Source organism: Triticum aestivum, chromosome 2D (assembly GCF_018294505.1).
Source record: "Triticum aestivum cultivar Chinese Spring chromosome 2D, IWGSC CS RefSeq v2.1, whole genome shotgun sequence".
In the NCBI taxonomy this organism is placed as follows: Eukaryota; Viridiplantae; Streptophyta; class Magnoliopsida; order Poales; family Poaceae; genus Triticum; species Triticum aestivum.
The window spans coordinates 526,167,186-526,190,536 of record NC_057799.1 but is presented as its reverse complement, the minus strand read 5'-3'; the positions used below and the strand labels follow the sequence as shown (position 1 = coordinate 526,190,536).

The following is a 23,351-nucleotide window of genomic DNA, read 5'->3' as shown; positions in this document are numbered from 1 at the left end:
CGATCCCACCACCGTCTTCTGTACCAACCGACCTGCGTCGATCCGCCAGACTGGCAAGTCTGACCCAGCCGAACTTTCCTGACTGCAACCATCTGCAACCCCTCACAATCCTCATCGTCCGTCTGGCTTGACATCCCGCAACGCCTTCAAGCATTCTTGCTGTGCCAACAAAATTTTCACCTTTGTCTGCCATAACCCAAAGTTTTCAGTTTTGTCGAACATCTTCACCTCAAACCTGGTACCCGTTGGCTCCATGATTCTTTGTACAGCCGACCTGTGAAAAAAATACCGAGCACTCTTTCCGTGATCCCCAAGTACACCAAGTATACTAGTTGCAAATCCAACAGGATAGCTTCTGGTCTTCACATGGAGTTGCTCCCTTGCACAACTTCAGATGCTAGCTTTGCTTGTCCAAGTCTTTGCCTTCCAACAATGGATGCTTTTCTGCCTTGATGTTGCACGTCCGCCGTCTCGGCCACTAGGATAACTCCTCTCCTCCTGGGACTCGGTCCTTTTTTTCCTAAACAAATCTCGCCTCTGTACGCACACGTCACGAGTCCTCCAGCCTGCTCTTGGGCAGCACCTGCGCGAGACGCGCTTCTCGCCAGCTTCGGATTTGCCCCCTGCTGCAGCCATATGGGCCGCACCGCCATGGGCCACGCCTAGGCTCCCACTACTGCACGCACCAGCCGTCAGCGATCCCATCAGCACGTACGTGCCGCGCGCGCATGCCGCTGTACGCGCATACAAGCCACCAACGACGCATCCATCACGGGACTGCTTCTTCATCCTCTAGATCAACACAACTGGCCTTCGATCAACCTAGCTCTGACACCACTTATTAGAATAAATCCGAGGCATACCATCGATCATCTAAGGATCAAGTAATCACACGAGCACGACACCGAGATTTGTTAACGAGGTTCACCGATATGGCTACATCTCCGGGGCCTGACTACGGGCGCTCCTCCCCGTGACACCGTCACAATACCGCACACCGGCCACCCGGGCGCCGGCACACGCCACCGGCTCCCTCTTGCGCGCCTGTGCTATTATGTTGGCATAGGTTACATCGTGTGTCTACCCTCGCTATATAAGAGAGGCCTAGGATACAAGTGCCCTATTAGGACACGACTCCATATCCTATCTAAACGCAATACAACTCAGAGTCCAACTGTAACGTACACAATATTCGACACAACTCCAACAGTCCTTATTAACTCGGTACTCACGAGCATGCCGATGTTCCTCCTTTCTTTCTTTGAAGTACCTGTAGGCGTATGAAAAAAGTTGGATTTTTACCAATCCTAATTTTTTTTGGCAAATAGACGAGAACAAAACTAAATATAGGTTGGCCAAATGGAACATTATATGTAGACCGAAGGACCAAGGTGGCTTGGGGATTGAAAATCTAGAGGTGAAAAATAAGTGCTTGCTTAGCAAGTGGCTGTACCGTTTAGCGGTGGAAAGAGACGGGGTTTGGATTCAACTATTGCATAATAAATATCTACATTCTAAAACGCTGGCTCAAGTAACGGCATGACCGTCTGATTCTCCTTTTTGGAAGGGGCTTATGAAGACAAACGTTGCCTTCTTCAATAGGAGCAAATTCATCGTAGGGAATGGACAAGGTACTAGGTTCTGGGAGGATACCTTGTTGGGCGAGACTCCGCTGGCCTTGTAGTACCCTTCCCTTTATAACATTGTGCAACGGAAAGAGGTTTTTGTTTGCAAAGTGTTGGGATCCGCTCCTCTTAACATTCAGTTCCGGTGGTCATTATTGGGTGATCGATGGGATAGATGGCTGCATCTCATGCGTAGGTTAATGTAGCTTAACCTTTCAGATGTAGCAGACTCCTTACATTGGAAGTTGTCAGTGTCCGGAGTTTTCTCGGTTAAATCTATGCATACAGATTTGATTAACACTGGACCTATCCCGAGGACGATACACATTTGGAAAATTAAAGTGCCTTTGAAAATCAAGGTTTTTATGTGATTTGTGCATAAGGGAGTAATTTTGACAAAGGATAATTTGGCCAAGCGTAGTTGGGAAGGAAGTAAGAGATGTTGCTTTTGTGATCAGGATGAAACAATAGAACATCTTTTAATCCAATGCCCACTTGCTAAGTTATTCTGGAGAACAATTCACGTTGCTTTTAACGTTTGTCCACCCAGTACGATATCGCATTTATTTGAGACTTGGTTAACTGGGGTAGAGTCTAAGACTGTGATGCATTACTTTGGGCCATATGGAACTACCGAAATGATGTTGCCACAGACAAACTATCACGATTTTTTTGCAGGGCATCTACTTGGATCCATATGTGGTCGTTACTCAGCCATGTTGACCACAGAGAGCATATGGATAATAGGTACGGTTGCACGGGATACTTACAACCGGTTTTGGATGGCGGTCCAATAATAGGATAGGTGTTTAGTCATCTTACCCTATTTTCGCCAATTGTGGCATAAAAAATTGTTTTCAGCTTCCTACTACTGCTTAAGACTTTGCTTTGAACCTGGATTATTAATAAGATGGTTGTGTGCATCAAAAGATGCAGAGGCCGGGGCATTCCTCCTTTTTGAAAACAATGTCCTAGGGTCTCCCCCCCCCCCCCCCCGCACACGGAGGGAAGAGGGGAATGGGAACATCTGACGCCCTCAGGAAGGAATGGCGGCACCCATAGGCATCATCGCGTCCGTGTTAGACGAGCCGACAAGGATTTCTCCCAACCCCAGAACACCACTACCTAGCAGCTCCGGAGCCTTCCATCCAGCTTGCCACCCACCAGCATGCGTCACCATGGTCTTGACGCCACCCTTGTCGCCTCATTGTGGTCACCATCACAAGGCCTAGAGGACGGAAAATGGAAGCGCAAGGAAACGGGGCAGCACCACCAAGGCTGCGCGGGAGGGAACTACCTTCACCGTCGTCGCGCTGGAGGTCACTGCCTCTAGCGCCGTTGCGGTAGCCGGCCAGACGCGGCAGCAGGGGCACACCGAGCCTCCCGGGCCTGACCGGGCCCAGATCAGGCCCGCAAAGCCGCTGACGCCACGCTGCAGCAAGCCGGCGACAACGCCACCACTACCCAGACACCCTACGTCCCACCTCCACCTCCAGGGGCTATGCCGCCAACAAAAAAGCCGTTGGCCCGCCCCGGCCTAGAGGGGGCCCAAAGGGGCCAGATTGCGGAGCGGGCTCCGCCATCCCGTGCCATCGTCGACCACCCGCACCAGCGCCAAGTCACCCCGCCGCCGCCTGAGAGCACGACCCAGATCCGCTCCGCCCCGCGGAGGAGCCTCACCGGGAGGGAAAAAGCATCAGTCCGCCGCCGGCGGCGCCACCAGGGCCGAGCCCGGTGACGCAGGCCGGCGACGGCGGGGAAGAGGGGGTGGGGGAAGGGTATGGGGGAGGGGGTGGAGCGGCCGGCCGCCCGCTCGGGACGAGCCGGTCACGAGTGAGGATATGCAGACTAACTAACTGTGCTTCAATTCAACACTTCTGAAGCTACTGAAGATAAAAGAAGAGAATCAGACACGACACATCATCTGAAGCACATAATTCTCATGTTATTATTTTTGCATCAGGTTTGCGCAGACAGTTAGACAGATGGGGATCCACCATGCCAGATCGGGGGGTAGCGTTGCTCGTTCGCTTGTGGCGCCGGCGGCGCGAATTGACGGGGCTGCGCCCTCTTGATTTCCCCAAGGTCGTCGGGTAGATGGCGATCAGGCGTTTCCTCACCTGATGCAAACAACAGAGTCGATTTCTGATGACAAGAAAATGTAGGCGATTTACTTTGTTTATTTGGATCTGAAGAGAGGAACTACCTGCAACGATGTGGGCGCGGTGCTCGTGGACGATCCTTGCGGACTCCAGAGGCGAAGCGTTCATGGATGATAGCAGAAGGAAACAGATGAAGATGTTGGCCATGGCCATGGGGAGAGGCTTCGTCATGGATGATGGATTTGGTTCTTGCAGCTTCGATGTGCCTCCTTTTAAGGTGAAGTTCAGTGGGAAGAATATGAGGATAACTTGTAATAGGGTAAGAGTATTATAGATGTCCAATAATAAAAATGACGCGCATAACGCGTGACCGTTCCCCCTAATCGCCGCGGCGCGGCGTAATATGTGCACACAACGGTGCAAGGGTCTCCGCGGGACCGCCACCGTTCACCCTCGAAAGAACGGTGTGACGTATAGTCATCCAATAAGGATGTGCATAGCACGTGGCCGTTCCCCCTAATTGCCGCATCGCGAAGTAAAGCATGCACGCAAAGTTTGTGTCTGACCATTCGCACTGGAATGATATAGGGCGAGACGTCGTGTCATCCCCCTTGACCCCTGTCAACCGAGAGTGAGTCTAGCGCATCGATGATGAGCCCCGCAAACAAATGGGCCGGGCCGCAAGCTTTCGCAATAATATGCCAAAAAAAGACATTAATTTTCTACCTAACTACAACAAAACCACAGCTCGCCCGCAGAGTACCTCACTCAAAAGAAAAACTCACAGGTAAAAAACTATAAAACAATCACTTACTTTGTCTCAATTCAATCTATGCAATAAATAAATAAAGTTACCATATATTAATTGTATGTGTCCGTGAGGGTGCTCATATTACCATGTTTTCCTAAAATCTTCGACAACCAGTCAATAGAAACAAACTCAGTTTGCCATGTATTAAAAAACACTTTAGCTATACCTCAGGCGACTGATTTTTTCAATTTCGGCCAGTCAATTTTGTGGCCGTTGATTCAAGTGCTTTGTGATACGTATGGGAGGGCTCCATGGATTTGACCGACCCAATTATTTGTTTAGTCGATTCCCCCTTACCTTGTTGAGTGCATGACCCAATCTTCATGCATGCATATCTCTGATTGGCGACTCTTGCACGCACATGCATGGATGGAATGCATGCTATTTTAATGTGTGTGCAGAGTGTGTGTGCTAGCTTTTCCCCCTTGTTTTTGCTTCTGTTTTCATGCTCATGTTTGTTTTTGTTTTTCATTTTTTTGTCAAATTTTCATTTTTTTTACTTTATGTGTATTTTCGGATGTTGAATGTGTGTACATGTATAGATGTAAATACGATGCGTGCAAATTATACTATAGTGTGAAAATTTTACTATTATATGTTTGTTCTTACTCATTATGAAAAGTGCATTTTTTGTGCTAATTGTGTGGAAGTTCTTGTTCCATTTTCTTTCTTCCTTAATGGTAATAGTAATGCCACTAATTCCTTATTTTTTAGAAAATGATATTTGTTTATTATATTGTGTGTATACGTATGCAAGCAAGTAATATACAAATACGTGCGTAGATTATACTCCCTCCGTCCGGAAATACTTGTCGAACATCCATTTCTCCGACAAGTATTTCCGGACGGAGGAGTACTAGATTGAGAAAGTTGCACTATTGTATGTGTATTCCTTGCATATTACAAAAAGTGCAATTTCAGTGCTAGGTGTGTGCAAGTGTTTTTTTTTGCTTTGCTCTTAAGGGTAATACCAATGCAACGAATTTAATCTTTTTTGATTTTTTATTTTCATTTTGTTTTAGTTTTATTTAATTGTATTTCTACTTTAATGGCAATACAAATGCCCCTAATTCATTTCTTCTTTAAAACCTCATCTTTTTATGAAACTTCCACTATTATATGTTTATTGTTGCATATTATAAAACGGTGTAAGTTCTGTGTAAGTTGTGTGCAAATTTATCATTGTTTCTTTTTTTCACTTTCTTTCTCTTTAAAGGGTACACCAATGCTGCTACTTCATTCTTTCTTAGAAAATGTTGTTTTTTATATTAATGTGTATCAGTATAAAAGAAGTAGTATACAACATGTGTTAAATTATAGTAGATTGCCTTTATTGCACAGTTCGTTGCATATTATAAAAAGTGTAATTTCAGTGCAAAGGTGTGCACATTTTTTCATATTGTTTGCCTTCTTAAAGGGTTTCATTCTTCCCTAGAAAACTTCATTATTTTGAATTAGTTTTAGTTTCTATTTTATTTTATTTTGTTTTAGGGTAATAGCAATATAATCCCACCATTATATGCTTATTCATGCATATTATAGAAAAAGCAATTTATATGTGAACTGTGTGCTGAAGTTGTCATTATTTTTATTTTATTTCTTTATAAAGGATAATACCAATGCCACTAATTCATTCTTCTCAAGAAAATTTCATTATTTTAATTTGTTTTGTTGGCGATTTTTATTTTTTTATAAAAAATGTAACATAGTAATTCATTACTTATTAGGAAAATTCTTTTTTTAAACCCACAAATTATATACTTATTCTTGCATATTATAGAAGGCGTAATTTCCGCATAAATTATGTGCAAAGTTTTTCATTATTTATTTTATTTTATTTCTTATTAAATGATACTAATATCGATGCCACTAATTCATTTGTTCTTAGAAACCTTCAATTTTTATTTTATTTTTTATTGTTTTTGTTCATTTATTTTAAGGTGACACCAACACAAGATTTAGATTTCTAATCTAAATTGAAATTTCTTCATTTTTAATCCCACACTATATTCATATAGACATGATAGTTTCGCATGTAATTGCATTCTTTTCCACAGACACAAAATGCATGCTTCTGATTCTTTCCGTTTCATGCATGTTAGCGAGGGGCCCATGCCAGTAAGAATAAGATATCACTTTTTGCCCCATGGTAGGTATGTACGACATGGCCTTTAATTACCTTAGCTGCAGTTCTCGCATGCAAAAGCAACGCTGGAAAATAAAAGTGACTGACCCAAATTGTAGTTTCAGCCGATTGACTACTAGTCGGTCCCATTAAAAAACTAGTAAAAAAAGTATGCCTATTTGTATTAAACCGTGAAACTAAGAAGAAACTATCATGCCTGATTTGCATGTGACAAAACATGGTGTGCATGAGCATTACCGACATATCTACAAATAAGTTGTTCGCTGAAAAAACCTAACTTCATATAAAAAATAGTTTGCCATGAGTTTGGCATAATAGTGACCTGTCTAAAATGATAACCGTATAGCCTGTTTGTGAAATGAAACGAAGTATGGTTTGGACACCGCAACTGCTTCATACATATACTTAGAGTTGCCCAATTTGTTACCAATAAACTACCAACACACATGATGTCAAGTCGGCAAGAAAAATGACAAAGAAACAAAAAGTTGCAACCTAAATCTCACAACAGAAAATAGTAGAATCGACAAAAAAGGACTTGACATGGCTAATTAACATCATAAGTTGCCATGGCAAAACATATTTTTGGCATGCCAAACATTTTCAGTTGCCATGGCAACATATCTTAAGTTGACATGGCTGACATCAAAAGTTGCCATGCCAAGGCATCTTCAGTTGGCATGTGAAAAATACATTAAAGTTGCCATGACAACACATCTTTAGCTAACATCTTCGGTTCCATTGCAAAACATTTTCAGCTGGCATGAGCAAACATCAAGTTTTGCCACTTTTGTCTTTTCGTATATTAAAAAAAAAGACACAAGTTACCCCCCCCCCCCCCCCCTCCCTCCATTTTGACGTTGATTCATATACTACCACCACAAAAAGCACTACATAAGATTATGTGTAGTCTGTTTGGAAGTTGACAACACTATTTGACTTTCTATTTCTATATATGTAGTCGGATGAAGGAGACATCACAACTCCGAGTTCATCCCAATTCGACCGACCACATACCCACTAAAAGTGACCATGCAGGCATACATCTCTTGATTTCTTACGGTTGTCAAGCGCGCGAGGGGACGAAATTCCGTGGAGAAAGTCGGTGATGTGAATGGCGATGAGCACGAGAAAGCAACATCAAACTCGGTGGAGCCAGCGAGCGAACGTTCGTAATAGCAACACCTCCTATTTTGCTTCCTTCTGATCAAGTAAATTGATATTTCCTAATTCTGGATGGATGACCTTCTGATTTTGTACATGGAGACTAGTGCACTACACAATTTGAGGCTGGTGCGACTTAGGACAAATCAGTCATATAATGAAATTTTGACAAAAAGACTGGAAGCATGAAATGCATAACAGAAAGCCAAATTTATAAAAACAATAAAGTTCATTAAAGGAGGTTAACTTGATGGTTCTAGAGAGACTGTGAAACCGAGTATTTATTCAGAAACTTACAATTATACACTTGTACTTACTGAATAAAGCAAGGAGATCGATACACAGATGGCAACTTAACTTCAACTTCACAACACTGACAACAGCGGAAGAACAAGGATAAAAAACAAAGACCCATCACGTAATCTACGTCGGAACAAGGTTGACTGACGGCCCCGACACCGCGGCAAACTCTAACGCCAACCCGGCCGCGAGCGCGATCACCGCCACCACGCCAGCAGCGCCGCACAGAGCAGCGCGCCGTCTCCACCAGCGCCGCCGAGCGGTAGTACCTGTCGTGGGCGCCACCTCTATCGCCGCGGCCGCCTCCTTTTGTGCTTCCGCCGCGTCGCCGCTCTCGGGGTTGCACTTGGGGTCGGACGCCACCTCCGGGCCCGTGAACTCGAAGCCGGAGCAGGAGTCGTTGCATGAGCAGCCGCCGGACGACCCGGACTCGGACTCGGATGCCGCCTGATCGGCTTCTTCTTCCTCGGCTGCCGCGGCGACGACACTCTGCGCCCACTGCTGGAACGCCCTCTCGAGGACGCTGAAGCGCTCCTCGGCCTCGACAAGGTGCCCCGGCCGCCCGCCGCTGTGGCTGTGGCTGTCCCGCTCGGCGGCGATGAGCGAGCGGAGGAAGTCGATCCTGGCCTGGATCTCCGGGAATAGCCTGGCGTCCACGTCATAGCGCCGCGGTCGGGAGTTCAGCGCCTTGACGAGGCAATCGTCAAGTTCGACGAGCTTCCGCTCCACCACGGGGTTCGAGCGACGGCTCGCCGGCCGCGTCGCCGCCAGCGGCGCGTCCATGGGCAAGGCCTCTTCCGTTTCTGGCGCGGCAGTGGCGTTCTCCGTCGGTGGTGCACGCACTGATGGAGGAACGGGCGGTTTTGTTGCGGTCTGAGCGGCCGCGTGTGAGGTTTGAGGAGTTGCGGCTCTTCGCCGGAACGTGCGCGCGCGCTTTGGCAACCGCATCGTCGCGAGTGCGCAAATTCGATCTGATTTCTTGGTGCCTCGTGAGGGGAGAGCGTGCGCATTTTTGACGGGGGAAGTGGGAGTAACCGCAATCTCAAGAACTCACAGCGTGAAGGGAACGATGCATCGAATGTTTTTTTTTTTGAACAAATGGATCGAATAAGTCTAGGGCCCGTGGGCTCTTCTTTTTTTCAGTTAATTGTGGGCTGGTTTTGGAGACATCCGGTACAGGTCGTTGCTCTGTACGGGAGGTCTAAATATTTGTACCAGCGCGGCACTGTACAGGAGGTCTCCAAATATTCTAAATATATACTCCCTCCGTCCATAATATAGGTCTTATTAGATCCAATATTACAAAAAGACTCTACATGAACATTCAAAAAATGTTAATCTAACATTTGTAAAATGTTAAATGTGTATAAAAACATTTCCCATGTATAAAAGAATGCGTATGAAAAAAGTTGATTGTGTATTTTTGAAAAGTTTTAACCAAGCATTTGACTATTTATAAAATTTTAAATGCGTATAAAAATGTTTCTGATGTATAGAAAAAATATAGGACATGTATGAAAAAACTTGAATAAAAAGATAAATTTAAAAAATGCTAATCATGTATAAAAGTAATGTTAATCATATATTTGAAAAATGTTAACCATGTATAAAAAATATTACAGATAAGATATATACCAAAAATGTACAATGTGTATGAAAAATAGTCATCAAACACAAATATTTGAAAAAAAAACTAACCATCTATTTTAAAAATGTTAAGAGTGTACAAAAAATGTTCCCGATGTATATGAAAATGGATCGTCTTTTGTCAAATTTCTGTACATTTTTGTTCAATGTGTAATTAAAAATTGTTCACCACATATTAAAAAGAGTTTGTTGTGTATTAAATAATTGTTCAGTGTGTATTTTGTAAAAATGTTCACTCTATTTGCAATGTTCATGTGTAATTGAAAATTGCTCACCATATATTGAAAAACTTCGTTGTGTATAAATAATTTGTTCATCGTATATTAAATAATTGTTCGGTGTGGAGAATTGTTTTACCATATTTTGTATTGATGAACACCTTTTCGAATTCATGCACATTTTTGGATTCGCAAAAAAAATAAATTAGAATTCATGTTTTTTGATTTGTGAACTTTTTTTAATCCAAGACAGTTTTGCATTCGCAAACACTTTTTAACATTGTTTTTGTTTTTTTGTGCATAAAAAGAAAATCATCAGAAGAAAAAAGAACAAAAAATCGGGACTCTTTTGAAAAACAAAACTCGAGGCATGAATTCCTGATCATCTTTCGATGATCCCCTGTAATTTAGCCCCTCAAATGGCCCTTAGACCTTAACTTCTCAAACTTAAGAAGTTGAAGAAAAATGGGTCCTAGTCGAACCCCCAAAACTTAACTCTAAAAAAAGAGCCAGTTCTTCTAAGTTTTGGTTTACGTACTACATTTCAACCACATATTTGCTTCATGTTAAATCCAAACTTGATAACGAAGGTTCGCACAATTCATGAATATTATAAATTTAAAGTTTACAAATTAATTATTTAAATTCAAGCGTACTAAAGGGTCCAAGTGAAGTAAATAAAGAGCGTGATAGAAGCACAACAATCAAGTGATATGGAGTGCCCACTGATGCTCAACAGGATCATCTTGGAGCTGGGTATGAACGTCCTGGTTATCGTACGTCAATGCGCTGCGATGAATCTCTATATCTTGTTTGGATCGTGTTCTGACTCAACAGGGTCACCATTAGAGATGTACCGAAAGTTCTCTGACACGCCTCTCTCATCTTCAGTGATCATGTTATGGAAGATAATGCATTATGTCAGTATTTGCCATAGGAACTATGGGTTCCAATACTCAGGAGGGCTACGGATAATAGCAAAGCACTCTTGAAGCAGAGCTAAAGCTCTCTCCATATCCTTTCTTGCCGACTCTTGACGCGTTGCAAAGTGGGATCTCTTGTTACCTTGAGGACGCGGGATTGTCTTCACAAATATGGCCCACGGAGGAGAGATGCATGATACATCTCCAACGTATCTATAATTTATGAAGTATTCATGCTATTATATTATCCTTCTAGGATGTTTTATATGCTATTTTATATGATTTTTGGGACTAACCTATTAACCTAGAGCCCAGTGCCAGTTTCTGTTTTTTCCTTGTTTTTGAGTATCGCAGAAAAGGAAAACCAAACGGAGTCCAATTGACCTGAAACTTGACGGAGCTTATTTTGGACCAGAAGAAGGCCATGGAGTAAAAGAGTTGGGCCAGAAGAGTCCCGGGCTGCCCACGAGGGTGGGAGGTTCTTTGTGTTGGTTGAATAGATGAATCTGAGATTGTGTGATGCATATCGTATAATCATAACCACGGATACTTGAGGTGACATTGGAGTATCTAGGTGACATTAGGGTTTTGGTTGATTTGTGTCTTAAGGTGTTATTCTAGTACGAACTCTATGATAGATTGAACGGAAAGAATAGCTTCGTGTTATTTTACTACGGACTCTTGAATAGATAGATCAAAAAGGATAACTTTGAGGTGGTTTCGTACCCTACCATAATCTCTTTGTTTGTTCTCTGCTATTAGTGACTTTGGAGTGACTCTTTATTGCATGTTGAGGGATAGTTATATGATCCAATTATGTTATTATTGTTGAGAGAACTTGCACTAGTGAAAGTATGAACCTTAGGCCTAGTTTCCTAGCATTGCAATACCGTTTACGCTCACTTTTATCATTAGTTACCTTGCTGTTTTTATATTTTCAGATTACAAAAACCTATATCTACCATCCATATTGCACTTGTATCACCATCTCTTCGCCGAACTAGTGCACCTATACAATTTACCATTGTATTGGGTGTGTTGGGGACACAAGAGACTCTTTGTTATTTTGTTGCAGGGTTGTTTGAGAGAGACCATCTTCATCCTACGCCTCCCACAGATTGATAAACCTTAGGTCATCCACTTGAGGAAAATTTGCTACTGTCCTACAAACCTCTGCACTTGGAGGCCCAACAACGTCTACAAGAAGAAGGTTGTGTAGTAGACATCAAGCTCTTTTCTCGCGCCGTTGCTGGGGAGGTTAGTGCTTGAAGGTATATCTTTAGATCTTGCAATCGAATCTTTTTGTTTCTTGTTTTATCACTAGCTTAGTTTATAAAAGAAAACTACAAAAAATGGAATTGAGGGTGCCTCATATGCTTCATCTTTTTAATGTCTTTCATGAAAATAAGGATTCCGATAATTGTGCTCAATTGCTAGAGGAAGAATGCATTAGAATGTTTGGCACTAAATCTTTGAATGATGAGCATGATTGCAATGTTGTTAGTATGAACTCTTTGAATATCCATAGTACTAATGATGATTGCACTAGTCATGATGAAAATGTCTCTTATAAGCATGTCAATTTTTGTGGAGTGCATAGAGTTTGCAAGTACACACCAAATAGGGAAGATAGATTTTGCAAGAGGCATAAGTATTTAGAAACTAAGTGGTTGCAAGAGAGGCTAGATGCTTGTGCTGAAAATTTAATATTTCTTTGCCATCCTTGTGAACTTTGCAATGAACGTGATCATTTAAATCCCCAATGCAAATTGTTTCATGATCGTATCGTTTCCAAAAATTGTGATGACTTGATTTCCCTTGCACATCATAATGAACTTAGTTTTCTTTTGGGTTATGAAGAAATGAAACGTATAACTAAGGATATGCCAGAATTTGTCCTTGATAAAGTTCTTGATTTTGATCTAAAAGAAATTTTTATGTATTGTGCGGTGAATTGCATTGAAAATCCTTATATTGCCAATTACATAAAGAAAATAAAACAAATAGAAGATGAAGAGAATACTAATGAAAGGGAAGAGATTTTCCAATATTCTCCTATTATTTCTTATGATGAATCAGGTAACGAGGAGGAACCTTCTATTCAACCAATCTCATTAATAAGGAGCTCCAAAAAGAAGATTAAACCCACACATGATGTGAAGAAGAAAAAGAAAAGACGGAGAAGCAAAGGTAAAAAGGTATCCCTCCCAAATGATGTTGCTTCTATTACTCATTGTGAAAGATCGTGGATGTCGCCTAGAGGGGGGGTGAATAGGCGCTTTAAAATAATTACGGTTTAGGCTTGAACAAATGCGGAATAAACCTAGCGGTTAATTTGACAAGCACAAAACCTACAACAACTAGGCTCACCTATGTGCACCAACAACTTATGCTAAGCAAGATAAACAACTAAGTGATAGCAAGATATATGACAAGAAACAATATGGCTATCACAAAGTAAAGTGCATAAGTAAGGGTTCGGGTAAGAGATAACCGAGGCACGCGGAGACGACGATGTATCCCGAAGTTCACACCCTTGCGGATGCTAATCTCCGTTTGGAGCGGTGTGGAGGCACAATGCTCCCCAAGAAGCCACTAGGGCCACCGTAATCTCCTCACGCCCTCCCACAATGCAAGATGCCGTGATTCCACTAAGGGACCCTTGAGGGCGGTCACCGAACCCGTACAAATGGCAACCCTTGGGGGCGGTCACCGAACCCGTACACTTTGGCAACCCTTGGGGGCGGTCACCGATACCCGACAAATTGCTCGGGGCGATCTCCACAACCTAATTGAAGACCCCGACGCTTGCCCGGAGCTTTACACCACAATGATTGAGCTCCGAACACCACCAACCGTCTAGGGCGCCCAAGCACCCAAGAGGAACAAGCTCAAGGGCACCAAGCACCCAAGAGTAATAAGCTTCTCAACTTGTAACTTCCACGTATCACCATGGAGAACTCAAACCGATGCACCAAATGCAATGGCAAGGGCACACGGAGTGCCCAAGTCCTTCTCTCTCAAATCCCACCGAAGCAACTAATGCTAGGGAAGAAAAAGAGAGGAAGAACAAGAAGGAGAACACCAAGAACTCCAAGATCTAGATCCAAGGGGTTCCCCTCACATAGAGGAGAAAGTGATTGGTGGAAATGTGGATCTAGATCTCCTCTCTCTTTTCCCTCAAAACTAGCAAGAATCCATGGAGGGATTGAGAGTTAGCAAGCTCAAAGAAGGTCAACAATGGGGGAAGAACACGAGCTCAAAGGATAAGCTTCATTGGGGAAGAAGACCTCCTTATATAGTGGGGTGAACAATCCAACCGTTACCCCCACACCAGCCCCGCACAGAGCGGTACTACCGCTTGGCCAGCGGTACTACCGCTCCCCCCCGCGGTACTGCCGCTGGGGCCAGAGCGGTACTACCGCGGTGGTCAGGGCGGTACTACCGCATACGAGCGGAACTACGACCCCCATTGCCGTGGCTAGTACCGTAAAACGCGACACGAAAAAGACCCCTCGAATCGAGGCGGTACTAGCACGAGATCGCAGCGGTACTATGACTGGGGGCTATCAGCGGTACTACCGCTCTGGAGCGGTACTACCGCTCTAGAGCGGTACTACCGCTTGTAGCACCCAAGCGGTACTACCGCTCCGGCCCGCGGTACTACCGCTGAGACCAAAACTGCCATAACTTCTGCATATGAGCTCCGAATTGAGCAAACTCAAGCTTGTTGGATACAAGACGACGAGTAGCAACCTCCAACCGAGAAGAACCGGCATAACCTTCCAACATCGAAAACATCATAGAAGATGCGAGTGAACTCCGCTTTCGATGAACTCGAGCTTGTCATCAAGATGACCATAAGCTCCAAAACTCACAAAGAGAAGAACCAAACAAGAACCAACAAAGATGATGCAAGGATGCAATGGTTTGAGCTCTCTATGAACGATACGATCAAGCTACTCATCGAGAGCCCCCCTTGATAGTACGGCAATCGATCCTATAACCCGGTCTCCCAACTACCATCATGAGACCGGTAAAATAGAAAACCTATCAAGAGCAAACCTTTGCCTTGCACATGGTCCACTTGAGCTAGATGATGACGATCTTGACTCCCTCAAGTTGGACCACCTTTCTTGGTTGCGTTGGCTCGATGAAGACTAGTTGATTGCTCCCCCATACTTCACTATGGGTGAGCCACTCTTCCGCACATCTTCACAAGTCCATTGTCACCACAATGGACGGCAAGCTTCAAGCATTTGATCTCTTCATGATGCTTCACTTGAACTTGCACACCGCAACATCTTCACTAGTCCATTGTCACCACAATGGACGGCAAGCTTCAAGCATTTGATCTCTTCATGATGCTTCACTTGAACTTGCACACCGCAACCTAACCCCACAAAGAACTCTCACGAAGACCATGGGTTAGTACACAAAGCGTAATTGACAATGCTTACCATACCATGGGATCGCTTGATCCCATGGTACATCTTGTGCGCTTTGTGTGTTGATCAACTTGATTCACTCTTGACTTAGTCTTGATCAACCTTGACTCTTTCCAACTCTCTTCATTTGGATGATGTCTTGAAGGTAAACATGAATAATCACACAATCTTCTTCTTGGAAGAGGTCATGACTTTATTTAGCAATGATTCCACTATCTTGGAAGAGGTTTCAATCGATTATGATGAGAACAAAGTACCTACTTATGATGATTATTGTGATGACACTTATGCTATAAAAAGTAGTGATGATTATATTTATAAAACTTGTCATGATTATGATTACCCTTTTTCTGAACATTACTCTTTTAATATGGAAACAATTTATAGTATTCGTGTTTCCTATGATACTCCCACTATTCCGAATGAGAAGAAATTTGCTTATGTGGAGAGTAATAAAAATTCTATGCTTGTGCATCATGAAAAGAATGATTTATGTGATGGTTATATTGTTGAATTAATTCATGATGCTACTGAAAATTATTATGAGGGAGGAACATATGCTTGTAGGAATTGCAATAATATCAAGTTTCCTCTCTATGTGCTTAAAGTTTTGAAGTTATGCTTGTTTTGCCTTCCTATGCTAGTTGATTATTGTTCCCATAAGTTGTTTGCTCACAAAATCCCTATGCATAGGAAGTGGGTTAGACTTAAATGTGCTAGTCATATTCTTCATGATGCTCTCTTTATGTTTCAATTCTTATCTTTTATGTGAGCATCATTGAAATCATCATGCCTAGCTAGGGGCGTTAAACGATAGCGCTTGTTGGGAGGCAACCCAATTTTATTTTGTTCTTTGCTTTTTGCTACTATTTAGTAATAAATAATTCATCTAGCTTCTGTTTATATGTGGTTTTATGTTTTAAATTAGTGTTTTTGCCAAGTAGAACCTTTGGGAAGACTTGGGTGAAGTCTTTGCGATCTTGCTTTAAAAAACAGAAACTTTAGCGCTCACGAGATTAGCTGCCATTTTTTACTGGAGAGTGATTTTAGGTTGATTCTTTTTGAAGACGATTAATAGACAAATTCCTCAGGTCCACCAATTTATTTCAGAATTTTTGGAGTTCCAGAAGTATACGTTTGATACAGATTACTACAGACTGTTCTGTTTTTGACAGATTCTGTTTTCTATGTGTTGTTTACTTATTTTGATGAATCTATGAGTAGTATCGGAGGGTATGAACCATAGAGAAGTTGGAATACAGTAGATATTACACCAATATAAATAAATAATGAGTTCACAACAGTACGTAAGTGGTGGTTTTATTTTCTTATACTAACGGAGCTTACGAGTTTTCTGTTGAGCTTTGTGTTGTGAAGTTTTCAAGTTTTGGATAAAGATTCGATGTACTATGGAATAAGGAGTGGCAAGAGCCTAAGCTTGGGGATGCCCAAGGCACCCCAAGGTAATATTCAAGGATAACCAAGAGCCTAAGCTTGGGGATGCCCCGTAAGGCATCCCCTCTTTCGTCTTCGTTCATCGGTAACTTTACCTGGAGCTATATTTTTAGTCACCACATGATATCTGTTTTGCTTGGAGCGTCATTTTATTTTCTTTCGTTTTGTCTTCTGTATGAATAAAATACCAAGATCTGAAATTCTAAAATGAGAAAGAGTCTTCACATAGCTACATAATTGTTTAACTACTCATTGATCTTCACTTATATCTTTTTGGAGTAGTTTGTCATTTACTCGTGTGCTTCACTTATATCCTATGAGTAAATGGTTGAATGATTTGAATGTCATAAATCTGAAATTATATATGTTTCATATGTCTTTCCCATGGGGAGTAATGCCTTCACATATAATAAGTAGAGGTGGTAAATTTTTTGAAGGTTAGCAAACATTGTATTGGTCACTTGAATAATTCATGAAAGAATATTGAAGGAAGAGAGATTTCACATATAAAGATACTATCTTGGACATCTTCTATGATTGTGAGCCCCATTAATTATTTTCAAACCTGAGCAAATTAGTTGAAGTTGGACAAGGAAGACAACATAATGAGTTATGCTTGGGTATATTTGTATAGAAGTTATATTGTTATGGATCCTCTAACATGTGGTGCTTGCTATTTAGAATCCTTTGCTAGCCAAAATATCTGTACTAAGCGGGAATACTGCTTGTGCAACCAAATTCCTTGAACCAAGTTTATTCCATGAGTGTCCACCATATCTACCTATATGCGGTATTTACTTGCCGTTCCAAGTAAATTTGCATGTGCCAAATTCTAAATCTTCAAATAATAATCTGTTTTGTATGCCCTCATGTAGCGACTAGGGGCTGTCAGTATCTTCCATGCTAGGTGGGTTATTCTCACGATGAGTGGACTCCGCTCATCATTCACGAGAAAATGGCTGGTAACTGGGATGCCCAGTCCTATGATCAAAAGATCAAAAACAAATTCGCAATTAATTTAAACAAAACGCTCCCAGGATTGTTGATAGTTGGACGGTACCCGTTGTTTCGGAGAAGCCGTGGAGTGTGATTGTTGGTGGAGGGGGAGTAAAATCTTTACCTTTCTGTTTGGGAACCGCCTATAATGTATCTAGTATGGAAGATATTGGGAACTCTTGGCCGTTATGTTGACAATGAAAGCACACCTCTCAAAATTATTTTCATCTCTGCTTTTGCTTCGAGCTCTGGCACCTCTGCAAATCCCTGCTTCCCTCTGCGAAGGGCCTATCTTTTACTTTTATGCAAGAGTCAGTAGTATTCCTTCTCATTCCAACCTACTTTTTAGTTGGCAAGCATCATGTGGTGGAGAAAGATCTAAGCATATATGGCCATTCAAATATATTTGATCATGAATTATTATTGTTGACAATTATCTATATGATAAATAAGTTGGGAGGCGAAACATTAAGCCCCTATCTTTCTCTGTGTTTGATGGATGCTATTTGTTCTAAAAATATGCTTTGAGTGGTAGCAATCATGGAAGACTATATGATAGATGAGTATGTGGGATTTGCTAAATCAAAACTCTTACATAGACCCTTCCTGAAAATAAGATGAATTGCAATTGTTTGATGACTGAGAACTGTTTGTTAGTTTTCAAGAAAGTTTATGATCTATACTTTAACATGTGAATAGCTTGTTACTTGATCATGAGAAGCTTTATGATTTGAGCTACTGTTATGACATATAATGATGCTAGAAAAGGTGATTGAAATTATCATTGATCAAACTTGTGCACCTGCTAGCATCCACACTTCATAAATTATTTCTTTTATTATTTACCTATTCGAGGACGAGCAGGAATTAAGCTTGGGGATGCTGATACGTCTCCAACGTATCTATAATTTATGAAGTATTCATGCTATTATATTATCCTTCTAGGATGTTTTATATGCATTTATATGCTATTTTATATGATTTTTGGGACTAACCTATTAACCTACAGCCCAGTGCCAGTTTCTGTTTTTTCCTTGTTTTTGAGTATCGCAGAAAAGGAAAACCAAACGGAGTCCAATTGACCTGAAACTTGACGGATCTTATTTTTGGACCAGAAGAAGGCCATGCAGTAAAAGAGTTGGGTCAGAAGAGTCCCGGGCTGCCCACGAGGGTGGGAGGTGCGCTCACCCCCCTGGGCGCGCCCCCTACCTCGTGGACAGCCCGGAGATCCCCCTGGCTTGTTCCCGACGCCAAAAGCTCTTATATATATAGAAACCCCCAGAACATAACCTAGATCTAGAGTTCCGCCGCCGCAAGCCTCTGTAGCCACGAAAAACCAATCGGGACCCTATTCCGGCACCCTGCCAGAGGTGGGATCCATCACCGGTGGCCATCTTCATCATCCCGGCGCTCTCCATGACGAGGGGGAGTAGTTCACCCTCAGGGCTGAGGGTATGTACCAGTAGCTATGTGTTTGATCTCTCTCTCTCTCTCTCTCTCTCTCTCTCTCTCTCTCTCTCTCGTGTTCTTGATTCGGCACGGTCTTGATGTATCACGAGCTTTGCTATTATAGTTGGATCTTATGATGTTTCTCCCCCTCTACTCTCTTGTAATGGATTGAGTTTTCCCTTTGAACTTATCTTATCGGATTGAGTCTTTAAGGATTTGAGAACACTTGATGTATGTCTTGCATGTGCTTATCTGTGGTGACAATGGGATATTTACGTGATCTACTTGATGTATGTTTTGGTGATGAACTTGCGGGTTCCGTGACCTCGTGTACTTATGAATAGGGGTTGGCATACGTTTTCGTCTTGACTCTCCGGTAGAAACTTTGGGGCACTCTTTGAAGTTCTTTGTGTTGGTTGAATAGATGAATTTGAGATTGTGTGATGCATATCTTATAATCATACCCACAGATACTTGAGGTGACATTGGAGTATCTAGGTGACATTAGGGTTTTGGTTGATTTGTGTCTTAAGGTGTTATTCTAGTACGAAATCTATGATAGATTGAACGGAAAGAATAGCTTCGTGTTATTTTACTACGGACTCTTGAATAGATTGATCAGAAAGGATAACTTTGAGGTGATTTCGTACCCTACCATAATCTCTTCGTTTGTTCTCCGCTATTAGTGACTTTGGAATGACTCTTTGTTGCATGTTGAGGGATATTTATATGATCCAATTATGTTATTATTGTTGAGAGAACTTGCACTAGTGAAAGTATGAACCTTAGGCCTTGTTTCCTAGCATTGCAATACCGTTTACGCTCACTTTTATCAGTAGTTACCTTGCTGTTTTTATATTTTCAGATTACAAAAACCTACATCTACCATCCATATTGCACTTGTATCACCATCTCTTCGTCGAACTAGTGCACCTATACAATTTACCATTGTATTGGATGTGTTGGGGACACAAGAGACTCTTTGTTATTTGGTTGCAGGGTTGTTTGAGAGAAACCATCTTCATCCTACGCCTCCCACGGATTGATAAACCTTAGGTCATCCACTTGAGGGAAATTTGCTACTGTCCTACAAACCTCTGCACTTGGAGGCCCAACAACGTCTACAAGAAGAAGTTTGTGTAGTAGACATCAATGCCATCCAAGGTAGTACCCATTGTGTACTCATGGCCATTTATAACATAGTTGCAAGAAGGAGCATCTTCAGCAACAATGCTTCCGGAAAGTGGCGATCTCGACAGCACATTCAGGTCATTATGAGAGCCATGCAATCCAAAGTTTGAATATCAAATCCATAGATCCTCTATTGTAACTACCTCAAGAATGTTGTTGGATCTATGGAATGCCCTTTGTTCTAAGCTTTCCATCCCATGGGACAATTCTTACATGTCCAGTGAATGCATCAATTGATCCAAGCATTCTTGGTCCTCGTTCTTTACTCAAACCCAATAGTCTCTCATGTGTTCGTCATCGGGTGCCCTCAAGTAATACGACACATAGATCTCAATAATGGCTTGTGTGTATCTTCGAACAACCTCCAAGATTGGACCTTCCCCAATGCAGGCATACTCATCAATAGGGTCGGCCGAACAACCATAAATAAGCATTCGGATAGCCATGACACACGTCATAAATGGGCTCGCACTTATCTCTTCGATGCACTCCTTCTTGATTTGAACCATGGATCATGCTTCTCAACAACTAACGGTGAGGAAGAGACTTCTATGCATTCGAAATCGTCGACAAAAATACTTCCCCGAATAGGTTGCGAAGTAATCCTACATAAGATTGGCATGGCCCTCTGCTCTATCTCGATTGATGTACAAATGGGCGAACTGTGATCCTAGTGTCGTTCGTCGAAAATATTCATTAACGATCACGACAATGGCCATTTCAAAATCACCATCGTCTTCTTCCTCCTTCGACGGCGAAGAGTCATCGAAGAACATCTCCCTCAACCTCTTCGTATACACCATGCAATATTCGTGGTTGAATTTGATTGAATAAGAGTCTCCACTACTATTAAACAATCAAACAAGAACTTCTCTAAACGCACCCCACGAAATGTACACAGACCCATAACCACCGCATGATTAGGCCCACTAAACTTAATCTAACAACTAGCGTTAATCTAATCCATACTCTGTGTGCACTTAGTAAATTGCATTGGCTGACCGTACTCCACCTTTGAAGAAAATTACCCACCATGCCACCCGTAAGTGAAAAGTAACGATTCAATAATAAGGCGTTGTTTTTTTAAACGTTTTTTCCGTGAGAGGCGACTCACCAAGCGACTAGGGCTTCGGCTGGTCAGCCGCCGGCCGCCTCCTTGGCGGCGGCGCGGTGGCCGGCGTGGTTGCTATCCCAGGGCGGCACTTTGGAGCGTCGTCACTGGTCTCCTTCTCTAACACGAGTTGCATGGCTGATGAGGATGGGCTGGTGTAGCTTTTCTTCCCTGTCTATCTAGATCGGATCTGCAGCTTGCTCATGGATTTTTTGAGGTTCTAAGACTATGCTCATAACCCTCCCTGGAGGGGGCTCCGTCTCCAATTTGCCGTCCCCTAGCAAATAAAAGCTACGGTTTTCTGTCCTCCGGCGGCGCCGCCGACCGAGAGTTTTTTCATCGCTTCACTGCCATGAAGATATTAGCATGGAACTGTCACGGGCTCGGAAACGCCCAGGCAATTCGAGCTTTGCTAGATGTCCAGCGAAGAACCAATCCTGATGTGATGTTTTTGTCGGAGACTCACTTAGATAGCTATCCGGCTGAATGCTTGAGGAGGAGGACGAAGATGGACCAGAAATTTGTGTGCATAAGTGATGGGAGGAAAGGTGGTTTACTGTTGATGTGGAAAAAGGAAGTGTCTATTCATCGTCTCGCTTTGGATCCTATGTTCATTGATGTAAGAATAATGGATGCGGATGCTAGAGAATGGCGTCTCACTGGCATGTATGGAGAGTTTAGATGGGAGAACAAACATAAAACTTGGGACCGCATAAGACAGCTTCAGCATAGTTATGATCTGCCGTGGCTTCTAATTGGTGATCTTAATGAGATACAATTTTTGCATGAGAAAGAGGGGGGGTAATCCGAGACCCCAGCAGTACATGCAGGCCTTCCAACAAGTTATTGATGACTGTAATTTGTGTGACATGGCTTTTGTGGGAGACCCATTTACCTGGCGAAGAGGAAGGATCAGAGGAAGACTCGATAGAGGATTAGTAAATGAGGCTTGGTCAAGATTGTTCCCACAGGTGGAATTAGAGAACTTGGAATTTAACCATTCAGACCACCGGCCATTGTTAGTTAACACGGAGTATTATTCCCAGCCGGTTGCAGGTGGAAGTGGCCAACAGAAAAAGTTTGAAGCTCGCTAGTTACGGGAAGAGAAGTTTAATGAGACGGTACTAGAGGCTTGGGCGAAGGTTGGCTCTGATCCAGTGGCAACAAATATTTATAAAAAGCTTAATATGATGCACACCCAGTTTCATGATTGGGACCAGCGGGTCTTAAAAAACCAAAAAAGCGTTTGCGTAAAGCTCAGCGAGACATGGAAAAAGTAATGTCCGGGCCGATGAATGCGGAAAATGAGGATAAAAAGAAAGAGCTGGAAGAACTAATAGAATACTTATTGGAATTAGAGGAGATCCAAGCAAGGCAGATTTCACGGGCGACCTGGCTAACTAGCGGTGACCGGAATACCGGGTTCTTTCAGGCGTTCGCATCTGCTAGAAGGAAAAGAAATTTCATCAAGAAACTTAAAAGTGAAGGTGGAAATTGGTTAGAAGGTAACGCAACCCTTAATCCCCATGTCCAAAATTATTTTTCTAACCTTTTCACACAAGAAGTGCAACAAACAAGTCCGGAAGTGCTAGCTAAACTGCAACCGAAAGTCACAAATCAAATGAATGATATGTTGATGGCACCTTTCACCGCAGGAGATGTTCGCAAGGCTGTTTATAGTATTGAAGATCTGAAGGCACCCGGGCCTGATGGATTGCATGCTATATTTTTCAAAAAGTATTGGCATATTCTTGGAGAGGAAATA

At 42.5% G+C, this 23,351-nt stretch overlaps 1 protein-coding gene across 1 annotated transcript; it reads right to left on the bottom strand.

Moving 5' to 3' along the window:
- Positions 1-8,182: 8,182 nt before the first annotated feature.
- Positions 8,183-9,118, bottom strand: LOC123049768 (uncharacterized). The gene has a single exon (XM_044472644.1). It carries the CDS (start codon positions 9,094-9,096, stop codon positions 8,272-8,274), a length of 825 nt encoding a protein of 274 aa, XP_044328579.1. The 5' UTR covers positions 9,097-9,118; the 3' UTR covers positions 8,183-8,271.
- Positions 9,119-23,351: the final 14,233 nt, after the last annotated feature.

Excerpts from the sequence above, each read along its gene's own strand:
- LOC123049768 (XM_044472644.1), bottom strand. The coding sequence starts at position 9,096 with ATGCGGTTGCCAAAGCGCGCGCGCACGTTCCGGCGAAGAGCCGCAACT.